The following is a 24,959-nucleotide window of genomic DNA, read 5'->3' on the forward strand; positions in this document are numbered from 1 at the left end:
CGCACGGGTCTCACTGCAAAATTGTGCAAAAATCAGTCGGGCTCCATTTCATTAAACATGTATACTGCGCATCAACAGATATGTACAACATTTATAACTTTGTTTACGTCACTTGTAACAATATCTGTGTTAAGTAGTCACTACACCTCTTCATGCGTACAGAGGAAAAAAGAGGAAGTACAACATAAAAACTGATCAATAATCACCGAAATGCCACCAGTTCACGACTACGTGGGTCAAACAATACCGTACACGCGATTTTGAAGAGCAATGAGGGTTAATGTGTTCATGTGGTCGGTACTATTCAATACCGAACAGCGTCTCAAAGTTTAATTATAGAGGATAGGTAAGGTGATGGGACTCAACGGATCCTGATGATTGATAATGTGAGGAAATTTGATTAGGGTTGCTTTTTGGTGCGAACAAGAACCGGTACAAGAAACATTGACATCCAGATAGTAAATTGGCAAACTGGATGAGCCTAAGATAGAGCGACGAGTGAGGACATCACCTGGATGACGTCATCGATGGTGCAATACCGAGAAAATCGTGCTTTAATCTTGGCGCCTATGTACGATCTAATTTGTATATGTGTGATACCCGCAGTGCATATGGGCGAGGATAGTCAAAAAAAGAATGAATAAGAATGAACGAATGATTGCAAGATCGGGTAGAAATGCTAGGAACTAAGAGTAGATGGTGACCACTTCGGCTCCAGTACCACGTACCAAAAGCACGCGGTTCAAACCCTCAGTCAGCGCTTCGATGAATTCCATGTCTGAAATTCTATGCCCATGTGGATCGGATGCAGGAAACTAATGTGGCTAACGCTTACAGTATGTGTCAGAGTCTTGATCCGGCGGTCCTGGTAGATTAACGATCAACAATTGGCAGTCTGCCGATTTGTCTTTCATCAGTTCGTTCAGTTTTACTGCCGTATGCATTTTGTGGACGTTATAACGACGTTTCCTTCGGCGTTCTTCGCTTTCACGTTCTAACGTTCCATTTCCTGGTTTGTTGTGCTGAAAATCTTGTTAGTAATGGATGAAGGTAATGAAAGTAGTTGAGTAGTGAAAGATGCTTCGTTGGCTAGAAGGTTCATTGGAGAGCAACACTTTTTGGACCCACTGTATCAAGTTAGTGTTTATCCTCTCAGATAAATTTGCTAGGAATTTTCCATCTCCGATAGGAGGAAAGTTTTTTTTTGCCTTTGGAAGCATTCTAACCACAGACTTTTCTAATCCAGGGAACGTACCGCTGCACGACATCCACCCTTTATCTGTACTTCTACTGATCAGTTCTAAAAATCCACACTCTTGCCTTTTTGTCAGAAGATATGAGTAAAATTATTCCAGTACAATTCACTAAATGCTACTCCCAATTTGAAGTTGAAATGAAAAACCTTGAAACCGTTCTACTGAAGTCTTTTCAAATGGCATTTATTCTGGTATGTTCTGAGTTATCCTTGCTATATGTATCGGTAGTAAACAATTATGCTCAGCCCCGTTGCCGTAACGTATGCGTCAGACGTGAGTCTGGGACGCTCGGAGAGATATAACTACCACTGGCATGAAGTTTAAGGAGACCCTCCAGAGGGGATTCCTATCGAAATACGACAGAATCAAGGCGAATTTCTATGCTTTACGTCTGAGCCTCTCAGTAGAGCTCACAGACGCTACGGCGCAGGATGTGCGCGTCAGTGGCAGCTGATCACTACTGACCGAACGCTTCGGCATGACGCGTCATGGAGCGAGAAGTTACGAATAAATCGACTGCTATCACTAATCCTTCCTGTCCTAGCATGTACTTAACTAACTCTGCAGGGAGCTTCCAACGCTACCAGAGGTTACCTACGTACTTCTGAGGGGAAAGTTGAGGAAATTGCCAGCTCACTTACATCCTTCAACGATTCATCATCGCTGAATCGCACTCCTTTACCCTCGACTTTCGAAGGTTTCTTCTCGGAGTCCGCGTGCTCTTCAGACAAGACATCCAATGTTTTTTCTAGTGGAACAATCTGGAAACACTCTGACGTATTCGATAATCCTTAGACAGATTTCCTCAGACTCTTACCATATCCTCCTCATTGATTCTGCTCAACTTCCTTTCTCGAACGACGTCTTCAATATGCGATTGAAGGTCCTTCTCGCGGTCGGCTTTGTTAAGACTTTTAAGAAGTTTTGTTCTCTCTTCCATTTTCAGTGTTCTTTCATAGGTGTAATCAGAAATATCGGAGTCGGGCTGAAAAAGAATAGATAATATCACGAATCTCCCGAGAATTTGGTGTGCTTCTTTCACTGCATAGGTTCCCCTCAAAAATGGATTGCGTGCGTTCAATTCTCGTTGTTGCACAAGATGCTTATTCTTGGACAGCAGATTAGCTGCACCAAGGTGTATTTATAACGGACTTTCATAGAAATAATTCCAAAAATATATTCTATCGCGGAAATCGAGCGTAAGAACGGATACCTCAACAGACAAATTTCACTGGAAAAAATAAATAAAAACAACTGACAAATTAGATTTTTCTTACAAATTTTCAAAAGCAGCTACACTAGGAGCGACAGCATAAAAGGGCTTCCCTGCGCATTCGCTGTGAAGTTAAATTCGTTGGGATAGTAATAACGCTGCAGCAATGAGAAAGTAAGAAGAAAGAGGAGAATACAAAAAGGCTTTCTCTTAGGAAGGGGAATTGCTGAAATTGCTGAAGAAGTCAAAATTTGTGCAGGACTGCAGAAAAAAACTTGAAGAAAACAAGGTTTGGTATTCAAAGGGCGAACAAAGCTACTCTTTTTACCGACAAAATCCCTGCAGAGCTTTTTTTATATTCAGTTTTTTTTTTCTGCAAATGGGAATAAGAAATCGATTTTCCGTGAAACATTAATTTCAATTGATTTTTTTCTGTAGCTTTTCACGAATTTTTTCGGATCTTTTCTTCTCATTTCATATTTGTGATTTGAATTTTTCGAAAAGCACTTTGCTCATTACAAAAAAATGAAACATTACCATTTCAATGACATAGACTTCGGCTTCGATTCTCAAATGATAGAGGAATTTCTCGAGATCAGATTTCATCTGCACGTTATTATCCTGAAATGGAATGATCTCAACTCATGGATAAGGCGCACATATTTCACGCAAACGAACTCAATGAAGCACATCGAATCGCCCGCTATTCGGAACGCATACATTTCTCCTACAAGCGTTGAAAGCAGCAAAAAAAAGAACAGAAAACAGGTTAAATTGTTACGATGTTAAGAACTATAATCGCATAGATAAACTCTAAAATGCCCGATTTCCTGAACCTGTTTACGTCGATGCTTCTCTGAAGTTGCCGATCGTGAACGATCCTGATTTAGAGTGGAAATTACTTTGTGGATTGATGTAATAACCATCGAAGAATTTTTGCTAAGCTGAATTTCCCACTGTTTGACGTTTTGTTTAACATCAAAACACTAGAAAGAAGGACAGTAGATAGTTTTGTTTAAAAAAGCGTCCCCTTAAATAAAGTGAATAATCCTTGAAAAGAAGTTTTGAAATAATCTTACCCTATACGATGTTCTACCATGAGACCTAATTTCTCAACACCTTTTATTACTTGTAGGTTTGTGGAAAAATTAAAGGCACCACACTACGAATCTGGTATGTACTTCCTATGGCTAATTACTATACGGGGTCGTAGATAGCAGGAGCGGGTGGGATAGCGCTCATTTCTTCCTAATTGCCGTAAAAAACGGCCCAGAAGATGCGGCACGTGCACAAGACTGGCGCGCTCCAACAGAACATCGGGCGTTCCGGGACGCTGTTTTCTACGACGAATTCTATTGGAGCGCGCCAGCCTTGTGCACGCGCCGCATCTTCCGGGCCGTTTTTTACGGCAATTAGGAAGAAATGAGCGTTATCGCACCCGCTCCTGCAATCTACGATCCCGTATAGTCTTTAGCCATCGGTAATCCATATCACGTCAGATTCGTAGGGTGAAGCCTTTAATTTTCTTTTAAGAAGAAACTCTTTTTTTCTTTTCTTCATACTGCGAGACGTTCCAGAATTAAACCGATAATTAAAACTCGAATAATATAAAAAGTATGCACAGTCGTTTGCACACAATGCCTGACTTATTATTCACACGATTTATTTACAAAGAACAGATATAAGCACTATCACTACTTCCACCATAGCTGCCTAGTATACAAGAAATCACAACAAACACCACGAACCTCTAGTTGAGCAATGGCGAACAGTCGGATCACGGTATTTTTCCATGTCTTATGTTGCTTTAGGAGGAACGGCAGTAACATCAGTAGACCACCATCGTGTACCACCCACCTGAAATACGGAGAACTCTCCCAAATGTACACACACATAGAAATTTACATGATCGGTGGAAACGTTCCTACTTACCAGACATCCAAATATCCTGACACTTTTGTGTTAGAAGCTGGGAACTGATCCACGTTCTTTGGAACAAGGATAGCGCATCTGTTAATGAGAAACAAGTAAGGGTTAAAAGCAATGAGAATTAATGAGTTACCGCAGCAATAGTAATAGCGGACCATAACTTTACTCTAAAAATTGACCTCTTGCTCTTTTTTTTTTCAAAATGTTCGTCCCTCATTTAAAAGACTCTTTGTATGCAGCCTACCCAGACATTAATTGCTCTTACGGTATCATAATTGCCGTTATTATTTTGATTAAGATTAACACCAGAGTCTAAACATCCGGAAACTCACTTTGCAGCGGAGATCGCTCGCAAAGCAGATACGAAGCGATGTCCAATATGCCATGAGTGCTCGGTGTTCCATGATTCTGGCCATGAAATCATTACGGTATTGTGACGGAGGGCACCAAGTCCGGATGTCTGAAATATAGATCGTCTTATTGTCTAGCTAATGATCTCTTTATAAAACGACTCTTTTGTTATCCTGAAATTCAGAAACGCGTTTTCAACGTAAATCTACGGATTTCGAGGGCAAATGCAGGGGTATTTCTCGAAAAATTTCGTCTGTCTAGAATTTCCAGCAAATTCAGCCACATTCAGTACATCCTTTCTTTTAAATCCTATTCTCGAACTTTCAAATTACGAATTACTTCATTCATTCGTTCGTTACCAACGCACAAAAACTGCTTCAACGGAAACATCTTTTTTTATTGTTGTCAAAAAAATAAACACCTGCTATCAGAAAATCAGCAGAGTTACAATTTCACAGCTTTTTTTCAGAAGTCGATGCCTTTTTCCGCAGTTTATCTTCCAAAAGGTCGAATGCACTGCTTTTATTGATACCTACCATGAATTTTTCAGAATATCCTTGAAGTTATTCGAAAAATTATTCCTCCACTCTCTGGCTGAGAATGATTGAAGTATTAAGGAGTAAGTATGTAGATAATGCTGGTTTGTGGAGAGAGTGTGAAGGAAAATGGAGGAACATTATAGTTCTACCATCAATCATAATTCAACGGTGGAATTCAGACCAATCTTTGCTTTTGATATCGTCGCCCACAAATCCTCAGAGAGTCCATGACTAAATATTTCCGTCTACGTCATCTCACATGACGATGGCGAACCTTACGTGTTTATATATTATTCTTATGCTTCTAGTTCTATGTACATCTGCCAAAAATATCACGTAAATATCATCTCCCGGTTTTTTTAGTTGGTTCGGGTAATTAAATACGAATGGAGGAAAGTCCAGATTATGTTAGACGATGAATTCAAGCTTAGCCTAATTCACCTGTACTAGACAGCTGACACCTTCGATGACATTTTCCGTGACCAACACATCGCCAAATCCCTTGATTTTGTTCTTTCTCATAAGCAAGTCGATATTCTGCAACGAATACGTTTGCTTTAAATTGAGAGCCATTAGAGCGCACGGGCACCGTCCACGAATGTCGAGAAACAAACCTTTTCCTGAGCAGCTGCATCGTCGGCATCTCGGGAAAAATCACCCTCAGTGCACATGGCCACTAAGGTCAAACCCTGAAAAGTAGTAGTCTTCGAGAAGCACGTGGGTTCGAGTTGAACGACTGACTTCCATTTTTAACTATAATTTCGAAAAAAACATCCTTGACATGAATGGCCACGGGCAGCGAACTTCTTTACAAAGAACTCTTCGAAAGTTTTCTGTCGAATGAAACAACGTTTTAAACACTTCCACTTTTTTCTATTATTTTCAGTCTTCATGCACTTTTTATGCAGGAAATTACAATCTATCCAGTGAATCCATACATTTTTTCGACGTTGGCGAAACCGGAACTTATTTCGGAGTAATTTTTTGCGACTTCTTTTGCGGAAATTGATCCAACTCCAAGGAATTGTGAACGTAAAATGTGATCGAGCTTAAACTCGCCTTTCCCGCCTTCAGCTGGCTGACGAACGACAGAATCCCGTGCGTATTTTGAGAATCAGTATTATCAAGCAACACCAGTAATTGTGGTCGCCAATTTCTACTATGTTGTGGCTTGTTGTCCAAATTAAGCAAAGCAAACCTTAATTAGAATGCATTTGAATTAGGATGAAAAACTAGTGCGTTACAAAACCGGCTAGTGAGCAGACCTTGCAGCACTCAATCCCAAGCCACGGAGACCGTCACCCCATTCTTTTTCAGCACCAGCGTATTCAATATATTTGTAGACAGCAGCACCAATAAAAATAGCAATAAGAGCGAAATGCCAAGCGGAGATAAACATCACCGCAACGCAAAGAAATGCGCCGAGCATCGACAGCGACCTTAACGATATGAGAAGATTCAGGTAATGCGTCTCAAAAATCTCGGAGCAGTCTACGAAGCAACAAGTACCAGTGGAAATATCGGAATGATGGTCGCCATCCAGGTGACTTGAGCAACGATTGTAGGGCACATGCGGCATTCACACCCAAATAACACATTAGGAAGAATCTAAAAAAAATCACTTAATATCGCTCCCATCAATAAGACCATAAAACTCAATAGCAAATCAGTGTATTATGCATATTTGCCGGAGGGTTTCAGGGAACACCGTCTGTTCCTTCGATTCCGATGTCAGACGAAAACAAATTTCAAGGACCATGATTCTCCCACTCATTGCTGCAGTCGGCGCAGAATGTGTTCAACCTGGTGATGGCTATGCGTCCGGCGCAACGTACTCTCTTTCTCTCCTTGAGTCCCACTCTCCCTACCCTTTTAATCAAACGAGCACCGTGTTCACATGGTTGAATGCATCCGACGTCCATTTTACTTCTTTTCTTGCGCATTTTTGTCTCATCCTTTTTTACCTCAAAACTATAAGATCATACTTCTTCCTCGCTAATTCATGTTCTGTTACGAACAAACTCTGTGCGGCTATGATTTCATCTGCTCACTCCTTCTCCATAACACATTTGTCCATCAACTAATCGAAATAGAGTGCTTTCCACATCGCATGTCAATTTTGTCAGCACCGATTTCCAACGATCTTCATATTCCCTTGTTTATTTTCCAAGTTTTTTTCCCATGTCATCCGCTAACAAAGCGTTTCGCTACGTAACAAGAAACGATGGAAATACGCGAACTTACTGTGTGATAAGCGCCGTGATATTCTCAATCACAGCGATGAGAATACCCATCCAACAGATGAGTAAAGTGACGAAAATAGCACGGATTGGTTCACCACGACTGTCCATTTTACGAAACACTTTTAAGAATGGAATGACGTCATCTGCAAATGGACATCATTTTACAAATGGAAACATCATTTTACACAGATAATTTTTCTGGATAGAGAAACCACCTTTTACGTCACTCTATTTCCTAAGGAAGAGCTTTTTCTACTTTGATGGAATGAAGAGTACAACGGCATGCGCGACAATTAAATTAAATTCGTTTTAAACTGCCACTTTTATTCCGTTTACACAACACTGTTCTTTTTTTGCATTTTTGCATTGCCAAGATGACAAGGTATACAAGATTTTGCTGAACGTTATAGTAAGTCCAATCCAGACTCCTGTTCGTTTTCTTCTACGGTTCGACTGCTGAATAACAGATTGTCCAAGTGTAAAAAAACGCCGCGAACAATTTCGAACAGTGCCATGTTGTGCAGTTCTGGTTCCCAGAACGTTTAGAAGATTACTCCGAAACAGGCGATCCTTTGGTAACGAATGGAAGTCACCTGTTACTTACTCTACGAAGCACGGATAATTCTTGACAGTTACTTTGTTAAACGTATTGAATTAAGTCATTGTTTTTTTCGCTTTTTGAGACATCCCTTCAATTTTACGCCACAACATACGCTATACTACACTTACGTCACACACGTTAAAAAAGTTCAAATCACTTAGTAATACCGATTTAAAAGATGGAAATTTGTTCATGGGATTCGCGTCACGCTATACGCAACATGAACCTTGACAGTCGGCTGTCGATCATTTGTCATTGACTGGACCATAATTTACTTAATACATCACATCTCTTCACAAACGTCGTTCACCTACCGTATGCAAATTCGACGCCTATAAAAGGGGTTTTTTGCGCGCCGTCTGCTTGTTTTTTTCCGGTACATTTTGCGCGCTGAAAGAAGGTGATGAAAAATTTATGAGATATGCGGCCGTTCTGACAAGTAAACACCAACGAGTCATGAAAAATATGGTGGCTAGCCTACCAGTAGGATGTGGATTTACTTCGTCCTACGTGTCCATGATTTCGCCGATTTGCTCATGAGAGGTTCTCGTGAGTTTTACTTCGAAATATTATTATAAAAGGATACTAAATGAACTTTTCCGTGGCTTAAGTCCATGGTTGGCATAGTCTTTATTTGCTGTTTTTTTTTCTATGGGATCGATCTAACCATCCAAAACATTCACCTTCAAATAGGGTAGTATTGCTGAAAGGTAAAAAAGGCAGTACGCTACCACAAAAAGACGCGAATGTGACAAGCATAAAAAGTGAACCAATATGTTTTAGTGTAAATAAGTATCAATATATGTGCGGAAATTGGTCCCTAACCGTGACAACCGCGTGGGTAGCGATCTGATTCGGTTTTCGTATGGAGAAAGCTTCGGCTGTCCCAGCCATTTTTCGTCTAAGTCCAGTTGAGCGCATACGATGCTGTTTCTTTCGCTCTACATGCGAAGTAAATGTCCAAACTAGCAGGTAACTCACCAGAAGCAATAGCTTGTAATAGTCGGGGTGCTCCGGTCAATGACTGCATTCCGGCCCCGATTGTTGCTCCAAGACAACCAAACTAAAAATAACGAGAATTTTCGTCTTTCATTTCAATCCCCTCACATTTCACGTTCGCTCCTTCTTAACATTAGGTTCAAAACCTGTAAGTATTTATTGCAATCGAAATCCCCAGCCAGGCCTCTCATCCGACTTCAAAAGGCTAAAAACAATGAAGCTTGAGCGGTTACGCATCCCAGCTTTCTCACAATGACACCAGCAATATGACACATTTGCTGGACATGCATTTCTAATAAACGAGGAGCTGAAGTTTGATCCTTGCTCTTCGCTCTCAGGCTCTCACTCTGAAGAGTTATCAAACACTTCCAAAATGGAATGGAAAAATAAAATGTAGTCAAGAATTGTCCAGTCACTTTCGTTAAAAAAAACATTCAGAATTGATTTCGCGGGAAGTTCTTCTCGTCGACATTTTTGTTAATCACTAACTTCATGAGGATTCCGAGATTTTCATGGATCCCTTTAAAAAAATCAAAAGTCACTCCATTTTTGATTGTTTCAAAAAAAAAGATCCTACCCTTACAAAGGTCAGCGTTTCAGTGTATGAAGTCACCACATTGAAGAAGACTTCCAGCAGAGTCCCATTAATAAATCAAAAACCATCGTTAATTTCCCTAATGGCATTGTCAACGACGAAGAGAAAAACCTCTTGATGTGGCCTTCCATCTGCTTGCTTTCGTGGAGCAACGAAGATAGAAAAAAGAGAGGAAAGAGAAAGGATGATTGGAGGAAAGGAAATGACACACCAGGATTACTATGGGAAATGGCCACGCTATTTCAGATATCGTCAGTTTACCCATAGCTGATTGTCCGTATTTGTCACGAATGAACATTTCAGAGACGGACGAGCCAAAGATGAGCACACCAGACAGATCTGAAAATAAGGATCTTCAAGTGGTCGATTTCACTGATGACCGAACAAACAACATAATGTCGACTTCAACAGCAGAGCGGTTTCTTAAATTTTATTCAAGCTGATGAATGATCGCTTTGAAAGTGATGGAAGACCGGCATTGTTGGTGTTTTATGGTGGTTAATGGTGAAATTCCGAAGATAACCCAAAACGATGCTATGGGACAACAAATTTTGTGCCTCATCCGGTACTCTTGTTAACAATCTGTGCCCACATCCAGAGGGTTCGATGCCTTGCTTTCCAATAAACATTTGCTCGCGAATAAACAACGGAAATACTGATCCACTCCTTCTAACATTGGATATTTTTGTTCAGCAAGCAACTAAGTTCCGCAACAAGGTACCAATGCACCAAGATTTGGATCCAGAAATCAACAAACAATACTGGATAGCATGATTACGAAAAGAAACCGTCGATGGTTTTGTTTCCACTGTTTTTACCCTCCATAGGACAAAGAAGGGTCTGGTCCTAAAAGCATCCCAATTTGTCGCCATTTCCTTCAAAAAAAGGAATAATTATAGGGAGAACCTAGTGTATTTTTAGTTGATTCGACGTACTCAGAACACTAAAACAAAACTGGTTGTTTATATCGACTCATTATTGCTTTATGATTGAGTTTTATACAGGAAATTTCCTCCAACTGTATATCTCGCCCGGATGCTTTCGGTTAGTTGCTGAGAACATGCAAATGAAAACCCCTCACATTCGTTAAAGCTAAGGAAGAAATTTCAGGAACTCCGCAAACTCAATCCATCGCTGATCGAAAACAAGCCAATTTATGTGAAAAGAATCCCAATTTACTTAGAAATTGTGCTAAGAAAAGCTCTAACTTGCAAATTCGTTCACAGAAGTGTGGCACACAATAGAAATGTCTCTTAAGGAGCGCTTTCGAAAAATTCACTACGATTTCTATTCTTGTGTTCCTAGAAGTATTTGGCAGAGAATATTTCAGCACAGTGCATGTTTGGAGGAAGTTTCCGAGAATGAAAACAGCAACTCTTCGGAAGTTTCAGAGAAGAAGCGATACTTTCCCTTCGATTTTTCGTCCCCAGTTTTGCACATGGATTTCAACTGTTCTGTTCTGTTCAAAGTATGTGAGGTGAGTTATCCGCTAAGACATGTACCCAAATACACGGGTGCATGTGGATAAGTTCCGAAGAGTCGTTTAAGGTTTACGAACGTGTTTTGATCTCGCTCGAATAAGTTATTCGCTCTCTTCTCTGCTTGCCGTTAACGAATGGATGAGTTCAGCCAGCTATTAGCAACATCGCGGGCTGTTTAGCGAAGCGTTTTGATCTTTGATGCATTTCGCTCGATATGCATGTGCAGAGACGAACGGTTCAATGGAATATTCGGCAAATTCTTCTCTCTATTCTACTATTTGCAAGAAAAAGCGAATGGTTTCAGATTTCTGGGAAATTCGGTGCTACAGCAACAATATGTGATGTTTGCTCATTGTAAGGTGACAATTCGTCAAAGCTTGGTTTTTCGGTACGATCTTTTCGAAACCCTAAAAAGTGGCGGATTTTGAGAATAAAGGATAAAGGATAAGGTTTCTGGCGTTAATCAATCCGCTTGGGATGCGTCCCACGTTCATTTCAATTCAGAATCGTTTAAGGTTTACGAACGTGTAACTGGCCTCTACAATGACTTGCGAGGGCCAGCCGATGTGCCAAGTCAGTGCTTTTATCCTCCCAGACAAGTCTGGTACCAATTTATCGACCCAGAAGGGATGAAAGGCTTGGTGAGCACTGGGGTGGATTCGAACCTCCGATCGATCGTGCAGGAAGCGGAACCTCTTACCGCTACACTACACCCACCCATCTTCAGAATAGGAGGAGAAAATTATTATTTCGTTTTGGAATGCGTGTTCCAATTCACGCATTCCAGAACCTCAACGATTACGAATTCCAGCAAAACGCGTTGGCGCATCCCAGGTGGATTGATACGCCAGTGGCTTTATCCTTTATCCTTTTAATTATTATTTCTCCAGGACAGCAGGTTTTGCAGGGAAAGTTGTAAGATGTTGATTTTTCAAAACACGACGATGCATTATCAACTTGCGTCGAAGAACCGTTAAAGTCATCACATTCCTAAGTTTCTCTTTAAATCTGTCCAGATACAGAAAATTGCAGAATGCAACCACAAATTTTACTCTGGAGATAGAATCTTTGGAGATTTTTCCAACAGGCAAAAAATATTATCTGAAAAACAACTACACAACATTTGTTATCGTTCAGGTTGAATTAGATTTTCAATCAAATCATAAAATTCTATGTGTCCCCAATAAGAAAATTCTTCTGATAATTTCCACGCGAAGATCTCAACCAATCAGAAAACGTTTCACGTCACTTTCAGAAGTACTGTAAAGATGATGAAACCGAGATGTATCTTCAAATAAGCCATGTTCTTCGGAGATGAACCATTTCCCCAGTTTAGTTCACAAATTTCCGGTAATATTTTGTACAACATCAGAGAAAATTTTCAAAACTGGACTTTACTTGCCTCAGTTGTATCGGATGCATCCCATAGATTACCTATCTAGTTTTCCAGGAATGATTAATCCGCCCGGAATCCACTGGTTAGACATGCAACTTGGCGAATCCCCCGTCGCCAGCAATGGGAGAGTTTTGTTGCCATTGCTTATCCATGTTAAATCTCTGTTCTGCGTGAGAAGTTTGCGCGGCGGAAACCTCATCGGTCTAATCCCCTTGACGACCGCACGCATTTAAGCCCTGTTCCCTAACGCATCCTTCGAGTAACCCTTGACAGCCCGGTACTTTGTTGTTCCTAATGGGAACGCAAAACTCACACACTATACTTGTACTGATCTGTGCCGCCAGCGTTCCAAGTGGGATCGATTTCGACGCGTCGCGAAGGTTTCCTGACCGATTCGAGCCGGCCATTATTCCTAGAATTGAGTTAAACACATTCGATGATCAGCTGTGCTTCTCTTAATTAACTGATTTACTAAGTATTCTTTTCACGATTAAAAAAACCTTTTAGATGCTCAACATTTCGGAAAAAAAGGGGGGGAGGGGGAGGACGAGACACGGATGGTCCCTAGGTAGTAACGATACGCTTACCTGGTTCTTCGCCTTTGATCAGCTGTCAGATGCAAGATGCAGATGCTGTTTCTGACGCATGCGCATATTGTTTGATAAATGTATGCCAACATCATCGGTTGCTGGTTAGCTTGATATTTTCGTATCTTTCGTCAGATTGTGCATAGAAAATCCACAGATGTGTCCCGAGTCGGATGCGACTCTCATTTCCAAAGCTTTATTACAAACTTTCCGTTGCACTTCACTTGCACGCTTGAACAAACTCCCTTCGTTGGAGCTCCCTTAATTCCAGGATATAAAAACCCTTTCGGCATGCAAATCATGAGGAATCTCCTCAGTAAGAAAAGAAAATTCCCCGCGGGCTGCATTTTCTCTTCATGGCGACGATTTTCTCAAAGCAACGCTGCGATTGAATTAACATTAGCCCTGAGGGCTTGCCACAATGTCTACGTCGTCAACAACGCATTTCAGCCACGAAATGAGAACAGAAGACGATTTTGAACATACTTATGTGGCCAAAGAGTGCGCTGCGTGCTTTTTAAAGGCTAAGCCCGTGAGAGAAGCGCGATACTGGAGTAAGATGACGGGACTGAGGCAACCCTCCTAAGCACATTCATTTGGGGACTGCTGTGGTGTAAGGGAACGATTAGATCGTTCTGCCCTTAATATATAAAATTACAAGGAAAATGTGAAAACTGCCGAGGACTGGTCTCGGAATACATCCCACATACAGGAAACAATTGTTTTTGCTTAAAATTAGACTAATCGACTAATCCCTTTGCACATTCATTCAGTGCACATTTTTCGCACAAAATAACATATTTTCCTATTTTTTAGTCTCGCAATAAAGTATTCAAATTCTCCAGAGGATGTTCGAAAGTGCAGAGTTCGAGTTCCACTTACTCTTGGTAAAGTACATGCTTTTGCCGGAATCGAATTTTAGGTCTGAGGGAAAGGTTGAATGTAAAGAGGGATTAAACAAAACAGTGTAGATGCATTTACCCAAAAAAGTGGACAAAAACCAAATGGAACCTCACCAGTGGCCGAAGGGAAGAACACACCAATGAGGATCATGAATGATGTGGTGGAATCGGCGAAGATGTAGTACCCAGTGGATCGTTGACGATCGCTTCTATCCTTTAAAGAACGGTATTGACGTGGAAACCGACTGATCTACTAGAAGTGTTGGCCGACTACATAGAAGTGATCTAGTTCAAACCCATTTTGATGTATGTATTTCACGGATCTTTGTTCTTGAAACTTCCATCAACATTTCTAGAATTCCACTTGGTTCCGAATATTTTCGATCTAGGGTGCGAATGCCCTACTTTCCATATGAACTAGAGTTTTAGCAGTAGTAGGTTCCTCATTTAATTTCTTGTCATTTTTGACAATACTACATGCCTTGTCGATGTTTTCCGATCCGATTTGCTAACTCTAAGCTTTTCCAGAAGTAATCGAATCGAAAGTAATCTCAGCGACATAGTAAAAGAAAGATGCCTGAAGGTTTATGTGAAATACGACGATGATTCCACCTTTCTAGAAACCTCAGTGCACACCACGACCACAACTCACTCTGCGATCCTTAGACAGCACATCACCGAATCGTATATGCTTCGGCCAGAGATTCTCGAAAAACACGCCGCTTCCGATTCCCTTGATAGCACGCTGAAAGTGCAAAGAATTTGAGGGAGAGAAAGAAAACTTCGCCGTATCTCATCAACCTTCACTTCTGCAGCGAAAGAGAAAAACCTTGCTGCATCTCGTCAACTTTTGCTATCCAATTTGCTCAGAATTGCGTGGACAATAGATTTTCTAATCCGTAACTTCAATTCCAAGAAAAAGAAACACAAAAAGAAGAGTGGAAGACAGGGCTCTAAAGCATTCTTCAAATGTCGACTCCATTCAGTTGATGCCTCAAAAATATTGCCTTAATCAACCTCAACAGCAGTGTCTGGCTAAATTCCAGCAGGTCATTTCTCGGCATAGTTCCTTATTGGGCTGCAGAAATTCGCGATAAAGCATTGGACGGAAGCAGGTGTGAGATCAAAAGTCATCTGTACGGTTATCGGCACAAAGGCGAGACGCCAAATTGTTACATAAGCAAGCATCTTTCGGGCGGAACTCGGATAAATAAGCGTGGAAGATAGAAGAGAAGAAGAAGCAAAAGAGATACGAGGTTTTTTATGTGTAGTATATAGTTTGAATTATATGGGTTCAAGAAGTTGTCTAAGATGATTGTAGCTCACAACAAACAAGAGATAAAAAGAGCATGAACATGTTTCCCAAGAAATTTCTATTCGAATTTCCGAAAAAGGTGGTTTATTGCGATTGAATCGCAGTACTAAAACCATGATCAAGAAAACTGGTATAAGTACTGAAACTGACTGAATTTGCGGAAACAGAAAAAGATGCATAAATCGGGATGAAGAGGGAGAAATGAATAGTACGCGAACTATGCAGCACAACAGCAACATAAAAGTGTAAGCTTTGTCATTCTGCGAGCTTCCTTTGGAACATTCCATGTAACGATACCAAAAATCCATTAAAAGGAGCTCCGTAGAAACACGAGCCGAGTAACAAACTTTTTTGCTTTGTCGTCCTAAGCAGCTTGCAGAGGTCTGCGTTGCGATAATGTCTTCAGATTTTGTGCAATAGCGATCAACTGAACGGGAAACTACTTATTTCTTTCTTCATTTTGTTCTCTCCCAGATACTGGACTCCGGTTGAAAATTTTGGCGAAGTGACGTTAATACTGAAGAGAAACAACTTCATTTGCTTCCAATTTACGTCTATGAACCCTTAAAAATGCCTCATAGTGACCAAGCGATGCTCAACGTATCCGTTTTTGTTCGATTACCAGGGCAGTGGTTTTGGGCTTCATGTTGAAAAAACGATCGCTATTGAAAATGATACTACACGGAATCATACGTCAAGTGCTAATAGCCGAACCAATAGAGGTCGTTTTGATGGGTGAAGGATTTTCTTAAGAATTTCTCGAAAAGATTTATATTGACATGATGCATTTATGGTGAAAAATGCGAGAACTTTGGAACCAATTTGAAGTAAGCTAGGAATGCGGCAAAATCCCGAAAAAGGAAAGATTGGAAGAAGAATTCCAGAACAGGAACCAATCGAAAGGGAGGTCGTCCAAAGGTTAAGTAACTACATAACAACAGTAATGGAGTAGATTACTAATAGTTGTAAAGTAAAGGCAGAAAAAAAGAGGGGGCCTTTGGAAAGAAGAGAATGAGAAAATAGAAGATGAATTGCTCCAGTTATTGATTTTTTCCATTTATTTCTAAAATTCTACTACTCAAAGAATACAACATTCAGTTTTTCATTTCTATACTGTTTTTCATTAATGCACTCAATCATTAGTGTTTTTACGACCCCTTCGGAAGGCGAAACCTCGCCGAAATTGTTTTGATTGTGTATATTTGAGTATCTCCTTATGGCGCCCACCAAGAGGCCTGAGTCATGATTAGATAAAAAGTTCAGCGCTGATCGCTTCAGTCGGCGTGAGAAAAACAAATACTGTGCAGCCGATTTAAAAATAGCTACGGTATTTTAAATGACAAATCTAGGATGAGGCAACAAAAGAATGCAAACAGCAGGGAATAATTAATCGTTGTTCAGAAGAGACAGATCTGGCAGCGTTAGTAACGGAAACCTTAATGTGGTAGGAAGCAAAAGCAAGTTCTTTAGGTGGAATAAAGTGAATAAAACGAAATAAAGGACCTTAGCGCGGAATAAAAATCCGAAACTTCTTCGGGGAAATCGCGAGCAAATGGTTGAAAACATCCTACATCCAATACAACTATTACTCTGCTCTGGAACTCGCAAATTATCGGCATTATCAAGTTTCAATCTTGTCACAATTCCCAAAATCTGCATTTCACAAAGAGCACCTTCAATATAGAGTATCATTACCGTACTGTACAGGGTTCAGTTAAAGTGGAACTTAGAGAAAGGATTTCTGGGCCTCACGCGCTATTGTGAAAGTGGAGAAAGAAGGCGGTAGCCAGCTTTATACATAGTTGTCGCCTGCCATCAATCCTAGATGCCAATTTTTCGTCACCTTTCTTACACTTTCCCCGCTCGATAGCCTTCACAAAAAGTCCGATTCAAGGCTTTGTTGCACATTTTTCTAGTGACAATTTGTCAGCTGCTGGCCCGCAATGGATCAGTTAACCGAGCAGCTGCTCTGCGGACACGATCAAAGAACACAATTGCGCCAATACATTTCAAAAGGTAAAAAAAAGAAAAGGGAGAAAAGGAAACGAGGAGTAGGCGGCAAATGAGACCACACGTATACTTATACGGAAGATTTTTGCCATCATTTCCTCGTCTTGGCTAATTCGTGAAACCCTTCGCACTTTTTACTTATTTTCTCATGCAAACATTCCCAATCCCAAGTTCGCTAGTGAAAAAAATAATGAGAACAAAAAAAACTACTACTGTAATAGCTAGTAGTTCTACTAACAATGACGATGAAAAAGAAAAAAATCTGAACCCGTGCAAACCGATGTAGTAATGATGCAAAAAAATACCTCAAGTCTAATAGCTGGTAGATTGCTGCCTCGCCATACTTTCACATTCTTTACCCGTTCATAGTACGCGTCACATGTGCCATTATCTGAACAGAACAACGGCTGCAGTCCTTCCGCAGTACAATTTGGTCTTATATGCTTCAATTCGTTGTACGATGTCACATCCACTGGTCGATCGCCCATCATGCAGAATCTGAACAACATCTATGTTCTGAAACATAGGTACAGCAAAATTAGCAGTGTGACGAACGGTGCAGCAAACTGCGCTTGGACAACCCATCTGCACGGCGGCACGGTCACCAAAACTTGGGTTTTTTGCAACACTTCCCCCAATTTTTCCATGTTTTGAATATCAGTCTTCTCGGGTTCTTATGGACTGAAACATCCTCAGTATCCGGCCAAAACAGCCAGAGAACACATGTGGGAAAGTACAACGTACACATGTGTGTGAGTACGCGAATTAATTATGCATATGTTTCTGTTTACTTCAAATTCTGCAACGCCACAAAGGGTGACACGAGTTCATATTTTTATATTTAATATAGAATTAATTTAGAGTAATGCTATGTGCAACCAAGCGGAGGCATGATTCTAGCGATTTTCTCGATTTTTTCCAACGTCGCTTATTAAGTATCATATTTCTAGGTGATGGAGCTATTTTCATGAGAAAAAAAAGCTGTTATCAATCCAATTTTTGCTTCAGCTGCAAAAAGTAATTTCTCGACTAGTAGTATTAATATTATGCTAATCAACAATAATATGGATAAATATTAATACTAATATTTGCCAATTTTTCTGGCGTAAATTATATAATATATATATATATATATATCCACTATTATAAATTCTAATGTAATCACAAGTAGTAGTGACTTACTTGAGTGAATCTGAACCGTTGAATCTCACCAAGGCACCAAGAAACGCAGAAAATATACAGAATAACACAACAAAAACGAGCGGCAAGGCGAACTTGTTGACCACCTAAAAACTTCAGGTTAAAAATTCAGAAATGTCCCTAAGGTGTGCTCCTTCAACCCTGAGGATTTTCCGGAGATCTTCTTTTCCGCTGTTCGAAAAGATATATGTCAGCAAGTGGTGTAAAGAGTGGAGTAAACAAACAGAACCAGGAAAAAGCCGAATAAACAAACACATTGTACACTTGAGGTACCTTGACGCCGGCTAGGACAATCAGACCGACTAGGAGCAGCAATCCGGAACCGAAAAGGCGGAAGTTGTTGTAGATGCTTTCGAACACCTTTCCTTCTGGCATAATATAGAGCTGAAATGAATGAATTTGAAGAAATAACACGTACGAAATTCTTACTAGTATTCACACATATTTAAGACACGGAAGGCTATAATTTTGATGATAACTTTGAATATGTAAAAACGGTGGAAGAACTGCTTCTGCAGCTATATCATGCAATAGCATCAGAGTTCAGTTCATTTAGGTAAATTTGTGAAAGGAAAACTCGGTGATCTGACGTTGAAATTTTCGAAATGTCTCTCTTCTGGAACGGTATCATTAAAGAATAGGAAGTGTTTTGCTAACGCAACATACACGACTTTCCCCACAGAATCTAACATTTCCAAGGATTTTTCTCATGATGATAATCTCCGCGTAGTGTAGCGGTTAGAAGTTCCGCTTCCTGCACGATCGATCGGAGGTTCGAATCGGCCCTGGTGCTCACCAAGCCTTTCATCCCTCCGGGGTCGATAAATTGGTACCAAACTTGTCTGGGAGGATAAAAGCACTGACTTGGCACATCGGCTGGCCCTCGCAAGTCATTGTATAGGCCAGTTATACGTTCGTAAACCTTAAACGATTCTGAATTGAAATGAACGTGGGACGCATCCCAAGCGGACTGATCAGCGCCAGACACTTTATCCTTTACACTTACACATAATTTACCATATAACTGATTTTCACACCTACTTCCATGAATAGTCGGGTTGTTTTCGAGCATCGTTTTGATGTAAAGATTCTCGAACGAAAACAACTCAACGTTTAATAGTTCAAAGTTTTAATTTTCCATCGTTCATGAAGAGGATAAAGTGGGAAGTCTCGAGGGTCTTTTTTTTTTAAAGAATCTCTAATGGTAGTTAATAAAGTGGCGTTGAGGTGACCTGAGCAGAAGATAGAAGAGATGGGAATAAAATGAAATCACCAAAAAAAACTTACTAAGAATATTTCAACAGCACCAGTGAGATACATCGATGCAGCTATGGTGGTTCCTAGATAGAAAAGGATTCCAACAGCACCGCCTAACTCTGGTCCGAGATTGCGGGAGATCATGTAGTATGGCCCCCCGCCAGATACCACCCCGTTTGTGGCGATCGCTGAGAGTGAGATGGCGGTGAGGAACGTCTGAGAACGACACAATTACCATTAGCTTTTATTATCATTAATGCAACTTTCATTTAGATTGTTTATTTGTTTACTACTGGTACGCTAATAGAGTGCCGTTACAATAACGCTGACGCGTAAGCTTGCAATTTGATTAGGGTACAGAAAAAAGCGAAATGAATTACATTAAAACCTGCTGATTAATTTGTGCTCCAAATGAAAAAAGTACTGCAGATGGATTGAGATTCTTTCAAAACTCCCAGATGACTACTCGGGGGTGAGGGAGTTTGAATTGGAGCTTTCTCTTCAACTGCGGAACAACTGTAAACCAAAGCTAGTGCTAACCGGTACAACGCAATACCAATCACAACTCGGTGTGCACAGTCGCGACGGTCTCGAATCATCGGACATTTATTCCTATCACCACTTTACTTTTGGTTTTCTTCAGTTTTTTTTCAGATGTTCATCGATTCTTAGAGAAGCCGTTGATGACCTAGGTCGCTTTTTTTAGATTGTTTTACAACAACTAATTGTATAAAGTTAGGAAATTTCTAAGATTTCCCCCGATTTAGGTTGCGCTTATCTTTTTCTAGAGGTTTTTGAACGACATATCCTGAAGGAAATGCATGCTGTGTTCCACCGAATGTGCTTTGTTTTCGATTAAATTCACGCATGCGAGCGGTGAACACTGAACATTGATTCCTGCTTTGTTTTGATGTGCTCTTGGCACCTCCAACCCTCAACATTATGAAATTCTAAAGTATTAATTTGAAAAATGCAAATATTTGCACTCACCACAGAAACACAAGTAAGAACAACGAAAAACGATTGAACAATGCCCGCTGTGCCAACAATCCACGTCATACGAATGAAGAATAATACGCCGAAGATGTTCTGGATGCATGGGAAGAATACACCCATAATTGTGCCCATTTTTGTCGCCTAAATAGTGAAAGGGATTTCTCGGGAGAATATTTCCGTTCAGAAACAGATTCTGCCCTTCGTGAAGTGTACAGAATTCCTCAAATTCCAGCAATTTTTGAAAGGAAGTTTCACAGTAATGCACTTTAATTTTGTGGAAGGAATCAAACAATGGTCCTAGAAAGTCTACGCGATAAAGAATTTGAGAAATCGAAGGAAGCTTCCTAATATCTCTATTTTTATCTAACATAGTTCCAGAAACGTTGCAACACCAGTTATTCGCATACACCGAAGTTCGCATACATTTGAAATTTGAAAACATTGGCCTAGGGATCAGATCTCGTGTGGCTGTAGCAAGGCAGTTTAATCCTCTGCACTCCGTTGTCGCCGTAGCGGCGACACGCTTGTTTAGCTTGTTTCAGCACCTCCACGTAAAAAGAAATATGATTCGTTTGTTCCTGCGGTTTGCTGGTGTTCCATGCTGTCTGGACTGCATGCTTCTGGTTCTTATAACCACCCGTCAAGACGTTCCTGAGATAATGTTCGATATTGTACACGTCACGCATCTATTTCTCGTCCACATTTCCTTCGAATAATCAATTTTCCAAACAACTCAATCTTGAGCCTCCTCCAAATAGTCAACATTGCGAATGTTTTGCAATTTGATTTATTGGAGGGTGCTCAATGCTGGCGTTGCTGACGTGGTATGAGGGGAATGCGCGCACAAACCATAATTTACCTGTGATCAGATATAAGGGCCTAGGAAACCTCAGCGAATATGGGTTTTTGAAATACATTCGAAAGTGGCACCTATGCTCAAACACAAAAAAGCCGTAGAACAAAAAATGTCGTACTGTTGTACTTGAGTCTAATTCACAACTGTCTCTCGGCATACATACTTCGGACGGTTCTGGAACCTTTCTAGGGAGTTGAAGCATCCACGTTTTTTTCTGCAGTCACAGCAGAAGCGGCTAATCGCTGAGCACTTCTGATCCACTTGCAGCGTTTTCGTTCCCTGTGAAGTATGCGTGGGTCATCGGTCGAGCGCACGACGAAGCAATTGCGTTGTGGCGGCATTTGCCGGCGGGCAATTCGCTTATACGAGGGACGACGATGCTCCGACTTGGAGAATCCGAAATCTGCTCCTTTTCCATACTTAAAGAAGTGACAAAGCTTCGAATCAAGCATCGTCGAAAATTAGATTCGGAGTCAGAGAAAAGTAAGAAATAGCGCTAACTCAAGAATTCCAGAACCTTTCTGGGATTGCTGGAAAAAGAAAGAATCGCAGTGCGACATTTAAGCCTGTACTCCGATCTATAATTTTTATAGATTGAGTAATCGTCGTGTTGTTTCCCATGATTCTTATTTTGGCTGCTTTAAAGGCATCACTCCACGAATCTGAGGTGGTACGGATTTCAGGTGGAGTATTCGTATACGGGATGGGAGACTATGGAGAGGGGGTGATTCTGTCCATTTCTTCCTAATTGCCGTAAAAAAGGGCCCGGAAGGTACGGCTTCAGGCTTTCTGGCGCACTATTTTCTACAGGGAGCTCGACTGGAGCGCGCCAGCCTTGTGCGGCGCCGCATCTTCCGGGCCGTTTTTTACGGCAATTAGCAAGAAATGGACGGAATCGCCTCCCTCTCCGTAGTTTCCCATCCCGTATACGAATACTCCAGCTGAAATCTGCACCACCTCAGATTCGTGGGGTGATGCCTTTAATAAATGAATGCATGTGAGCCACAAAAACAATGAATCAACAATCATCATTGGAATTAGGATTGTCATTAGCCAACGCCCCGATTAGCCTCTAATCTCAAGAAATTTCCTGAATTTGACCAGCGACTTTTTTTCCAATAACTAGCGTTGGCGGTTCAAAGAGAAGTAGAGAGAATGATAGATTTAATTTCTATTATCAAAAAAAAACCTTAGATTTCTTTGTTCTTTGCAAATCAGTTTTGTTACATTAAGCAGGCATGTTCGAATATTCATGTCCCCTAATTGTGACCACTATTTAGCCCTAATTTTGTTTCAACCTCAGTTTTGCCTTGTGGAGCCTAACATCCTCACCATCCTCCTCTCCAGTTGAAAAAACGGACTAACACTGAGTGAAGAAGCAAGAAGGTTGGAAAATGATGGCGAAACTTGGAAATGCGCAAGTCACAACGAATTGCTTTAATCAACTTCATTCAGAAGTAGAATCCGTATTGCCATATCTCGGTAGCTAATGGCTTCACGTATTTTAATTAGCAGAAAAATTACCAACAGGCAGTAAATTTTTCATCACATCTAGGTACACTTATTGCGAAGTGTATTCTACTACAGGTAATTGCACTAAAAGGTAAACAGCTGGTCCTCTCACGAAAAATACTCCTATTTCTTCAAAGCAACCGCACCCCTTAACAGAGCATGTTCATTAATGCGAAACAGAACGTACTAGATTTAATGAAGCAAACAAAAGACTCGAAGTCACGTGAATTCCCGAAGAACCACTATAGAAGCACGTGAAAAGCATATGAATTCATACTTGTTTCGGTTTTTCGTCCGCTTCCTCTGATGTGGGTTCGGTTGCAGTATAGACGGATAGCTTCCGTAACATTTGTCCAATTTTCTGGCCCTGGGTGTCATAATCGGCCTGAAATAAATCAATAAATAATTGGATGATTGGACTAATATTCGAACGAGTGTATGCGCACTTTTCAATTAAAGGTATCACCCCACGAATCTGAGGTGTTACGGATTTCAAGTGGAGTATTCGTATACAGCATCTTAGATTATGGGGAGGAAAGTGATGGAAGATACGGCTTCGGGCATTCTGGCGCACTTTTTTCCACAAGGAGTTCGACTGGAGCGCGCCAGCCTTGTGCGGCGCCGCATCTTCAGGGCTGTTTTTTACGGCAACTAAGAAGAAATGGACGGAATCCCCCCCCCCTCTCCATAATCTACTATCCCTTATAAGAATGCACCACCTCAAATTCGTGGGTGATGCCTTTAAGTCTATAAATAGAAACTTGTGAATTGCATTCAGCTGCAAAATGCCAACACCCCTACTTCTTATGTGAAAAACCACAGAATTAGAGAAAGAAGTCGAAAGTCGGTTATAACGACCACAGAGAAGCAGAGAACGAGGAAACCCTGCATCTCTGACACGGAATACGGGCCTCTGCACATAATTATTCGCAACAGTGACGAGATCAATTAACGCCCTTCAATCAGCTTAATTAAGAATTGCTTCCTCTCAGTCCTCGGAAAGAACTCTCGGAAATGGCCGAGGAAAAAAAAGACAGAAAATAAGACGAAAGCAGCAAGAAAGAAAAAGACAGAAAATAAGACGAAAGCAGCAATTTCAAAGAAAACAGGGCTTTCGGAGATCTCTTTTTTTACTATTAAAACTCATCTTCAAGAGTGTTCGTTACTATTTTGCAGGAAATTGATAAGAAAATTTGAAAAAGAAACAAATTGGAGAGCTCTCGACAGCATCTCGAAAAGAACTCCTTGCAGCAGAACTGATAAATAGTGGGTCGAAATCATCAACAATACGCGAAGATAAGTACATAGCAATAAGTTATGCATTCTGTAAGAAACATAGTTCCTTTGAAGGCAAGAAAAAACCACTCTAGACGGAAAATGCAGAATGCATAGACTATCTTGTAACTTCTAAGCCAGCTACTTGGGTTAATTCGAAAAAAATCGGAAACTTCAACCCCACAGATTCAGTATCGTTTCTCCGTGGAGATCACTGGGATCAACAGTTAGTAGGCTATGCGCTAAGCCGTCCTTTAGGATAGAGGTCTTAAAACTCGCTAAATATTGCTTCTTTTTTTAAGGTGAAAAAGAAGTAGGATATGCAAAGTCCCTTAAAAAACCGAGAATCTTAAAGCTGACTAAAAAATTACATCTTCACTACAAGCTACTGCTACACGCTTCACATCCAAAAAGCGAACATATTTTTCCCCAAGGATGGATTTCAA

General features: G+C 40.7%; 1 protein-coding gene across 1 annotated transcript in view; it reads right to left on the reverse strand.

The window, feature by feature from the left end:
- Window positions 1–686: 686 nt before the first annotated feature.
- The window catches only part of RB195_001612 (uncharacterized protein), a gene marked incomplete at both ends in the record, with an annotated part of 35,809 nt that continues 11,536 nt past the window's right edge, over window positions 687–24,959 (reverse strand). Inside the window, 25 exons of the mRNA XM_064198487.1 lie at window positions 687–778; window positions 836–1,022; window positions 1,898–2,017; window positions 2,074–2,241; window positions 3,007–3,090; window positions 4,218–4,326; window positions 4,402–4,479; window positions 4,731–4,858; window positions 5,730–5,825; window positions 5,903–5,977; window positions 6,348–6,486; window positions 6,554–6,727; window positions 6,798–6,896; window positions 7,533–7,674; window positions 9,114–9,195; window positions 9,938–10,065; window positions 12,917–13,015; window positions 14,207–14,306; window positions 14,745–14,837; window positions 17,723–17,915; window positions 18,600–18,703; window positions 18,891–19,001; window positions 19,905–20,090; window positions 20,865–21,011; window positions 23,516–23,623. Coding sequence (XP_064054368.1) covers window positions 687–778; window positions 836–1,022; window positions 1,898–2,017; window positions 2,074–2,241; window positions 3,007–3,090; window positions 4,218–4,326; window positions 4,402–4,479; window positions 4,731–4,858; window positions 5,730–5,825; window positions 5,903–5,977; window positions 6,348–6,486; window positions 6,554–6,727; window positions 6,798–6,896; window positions 7,533–7,674; window positions 9,114–9,195; window positions 9,938–10,065; window positions 12,917–13,015; window positions 14,207–14,306; window positions 14,745–14,837; window positions 17,723–17,915; window positions 18,600–18,703; window positions 18,891–19,001; window positions 19,905–20,090; window positions 20,865–21,011; window positions 23,516–23,623 — 3,042 coding nt within the window. The remainder of the gene's footprint in view (window positions 779–835; window positions 1,023–1,897; window positions 2,018–2,073; window positions 2,242–3,006; window positions 3,091–4,217; window positions 4,327–4,401; window positions 4,480–4,730; window positions 4,859–5,729; window positions 5,826–5,902; window positions 5,978–6,347; window positions 6,487–6,553; window positions 6,728–6,797; window positions 6,897–7,532; window positions 7,675–9,113; window positions 9,196–9,937; window positions 10,066–12,916; window positions 13,016–14,206; window positions 14,307–14,744; window positions 14,838–17,722; window positions 17,916–18,599; window positions 18,704–18,890; window positions 19,002–19,904; window positions 20,091–20,864; window positions 21,012–23,515; window positions 23,624–24,959) is intronic.

Source organism: Necator americanus, chromosome IV (genome assembly GCF_031761385.1).
Source record: "Necator americanus strain Aroian chromosome IV, whole genome shotgun sequence".
Lineage (NCBI taxonomy): Eukaryota > Metazoa > Nematoda > Chromadorea > Rhabditida > Ancylostomatidae > Necator > Necator americanus.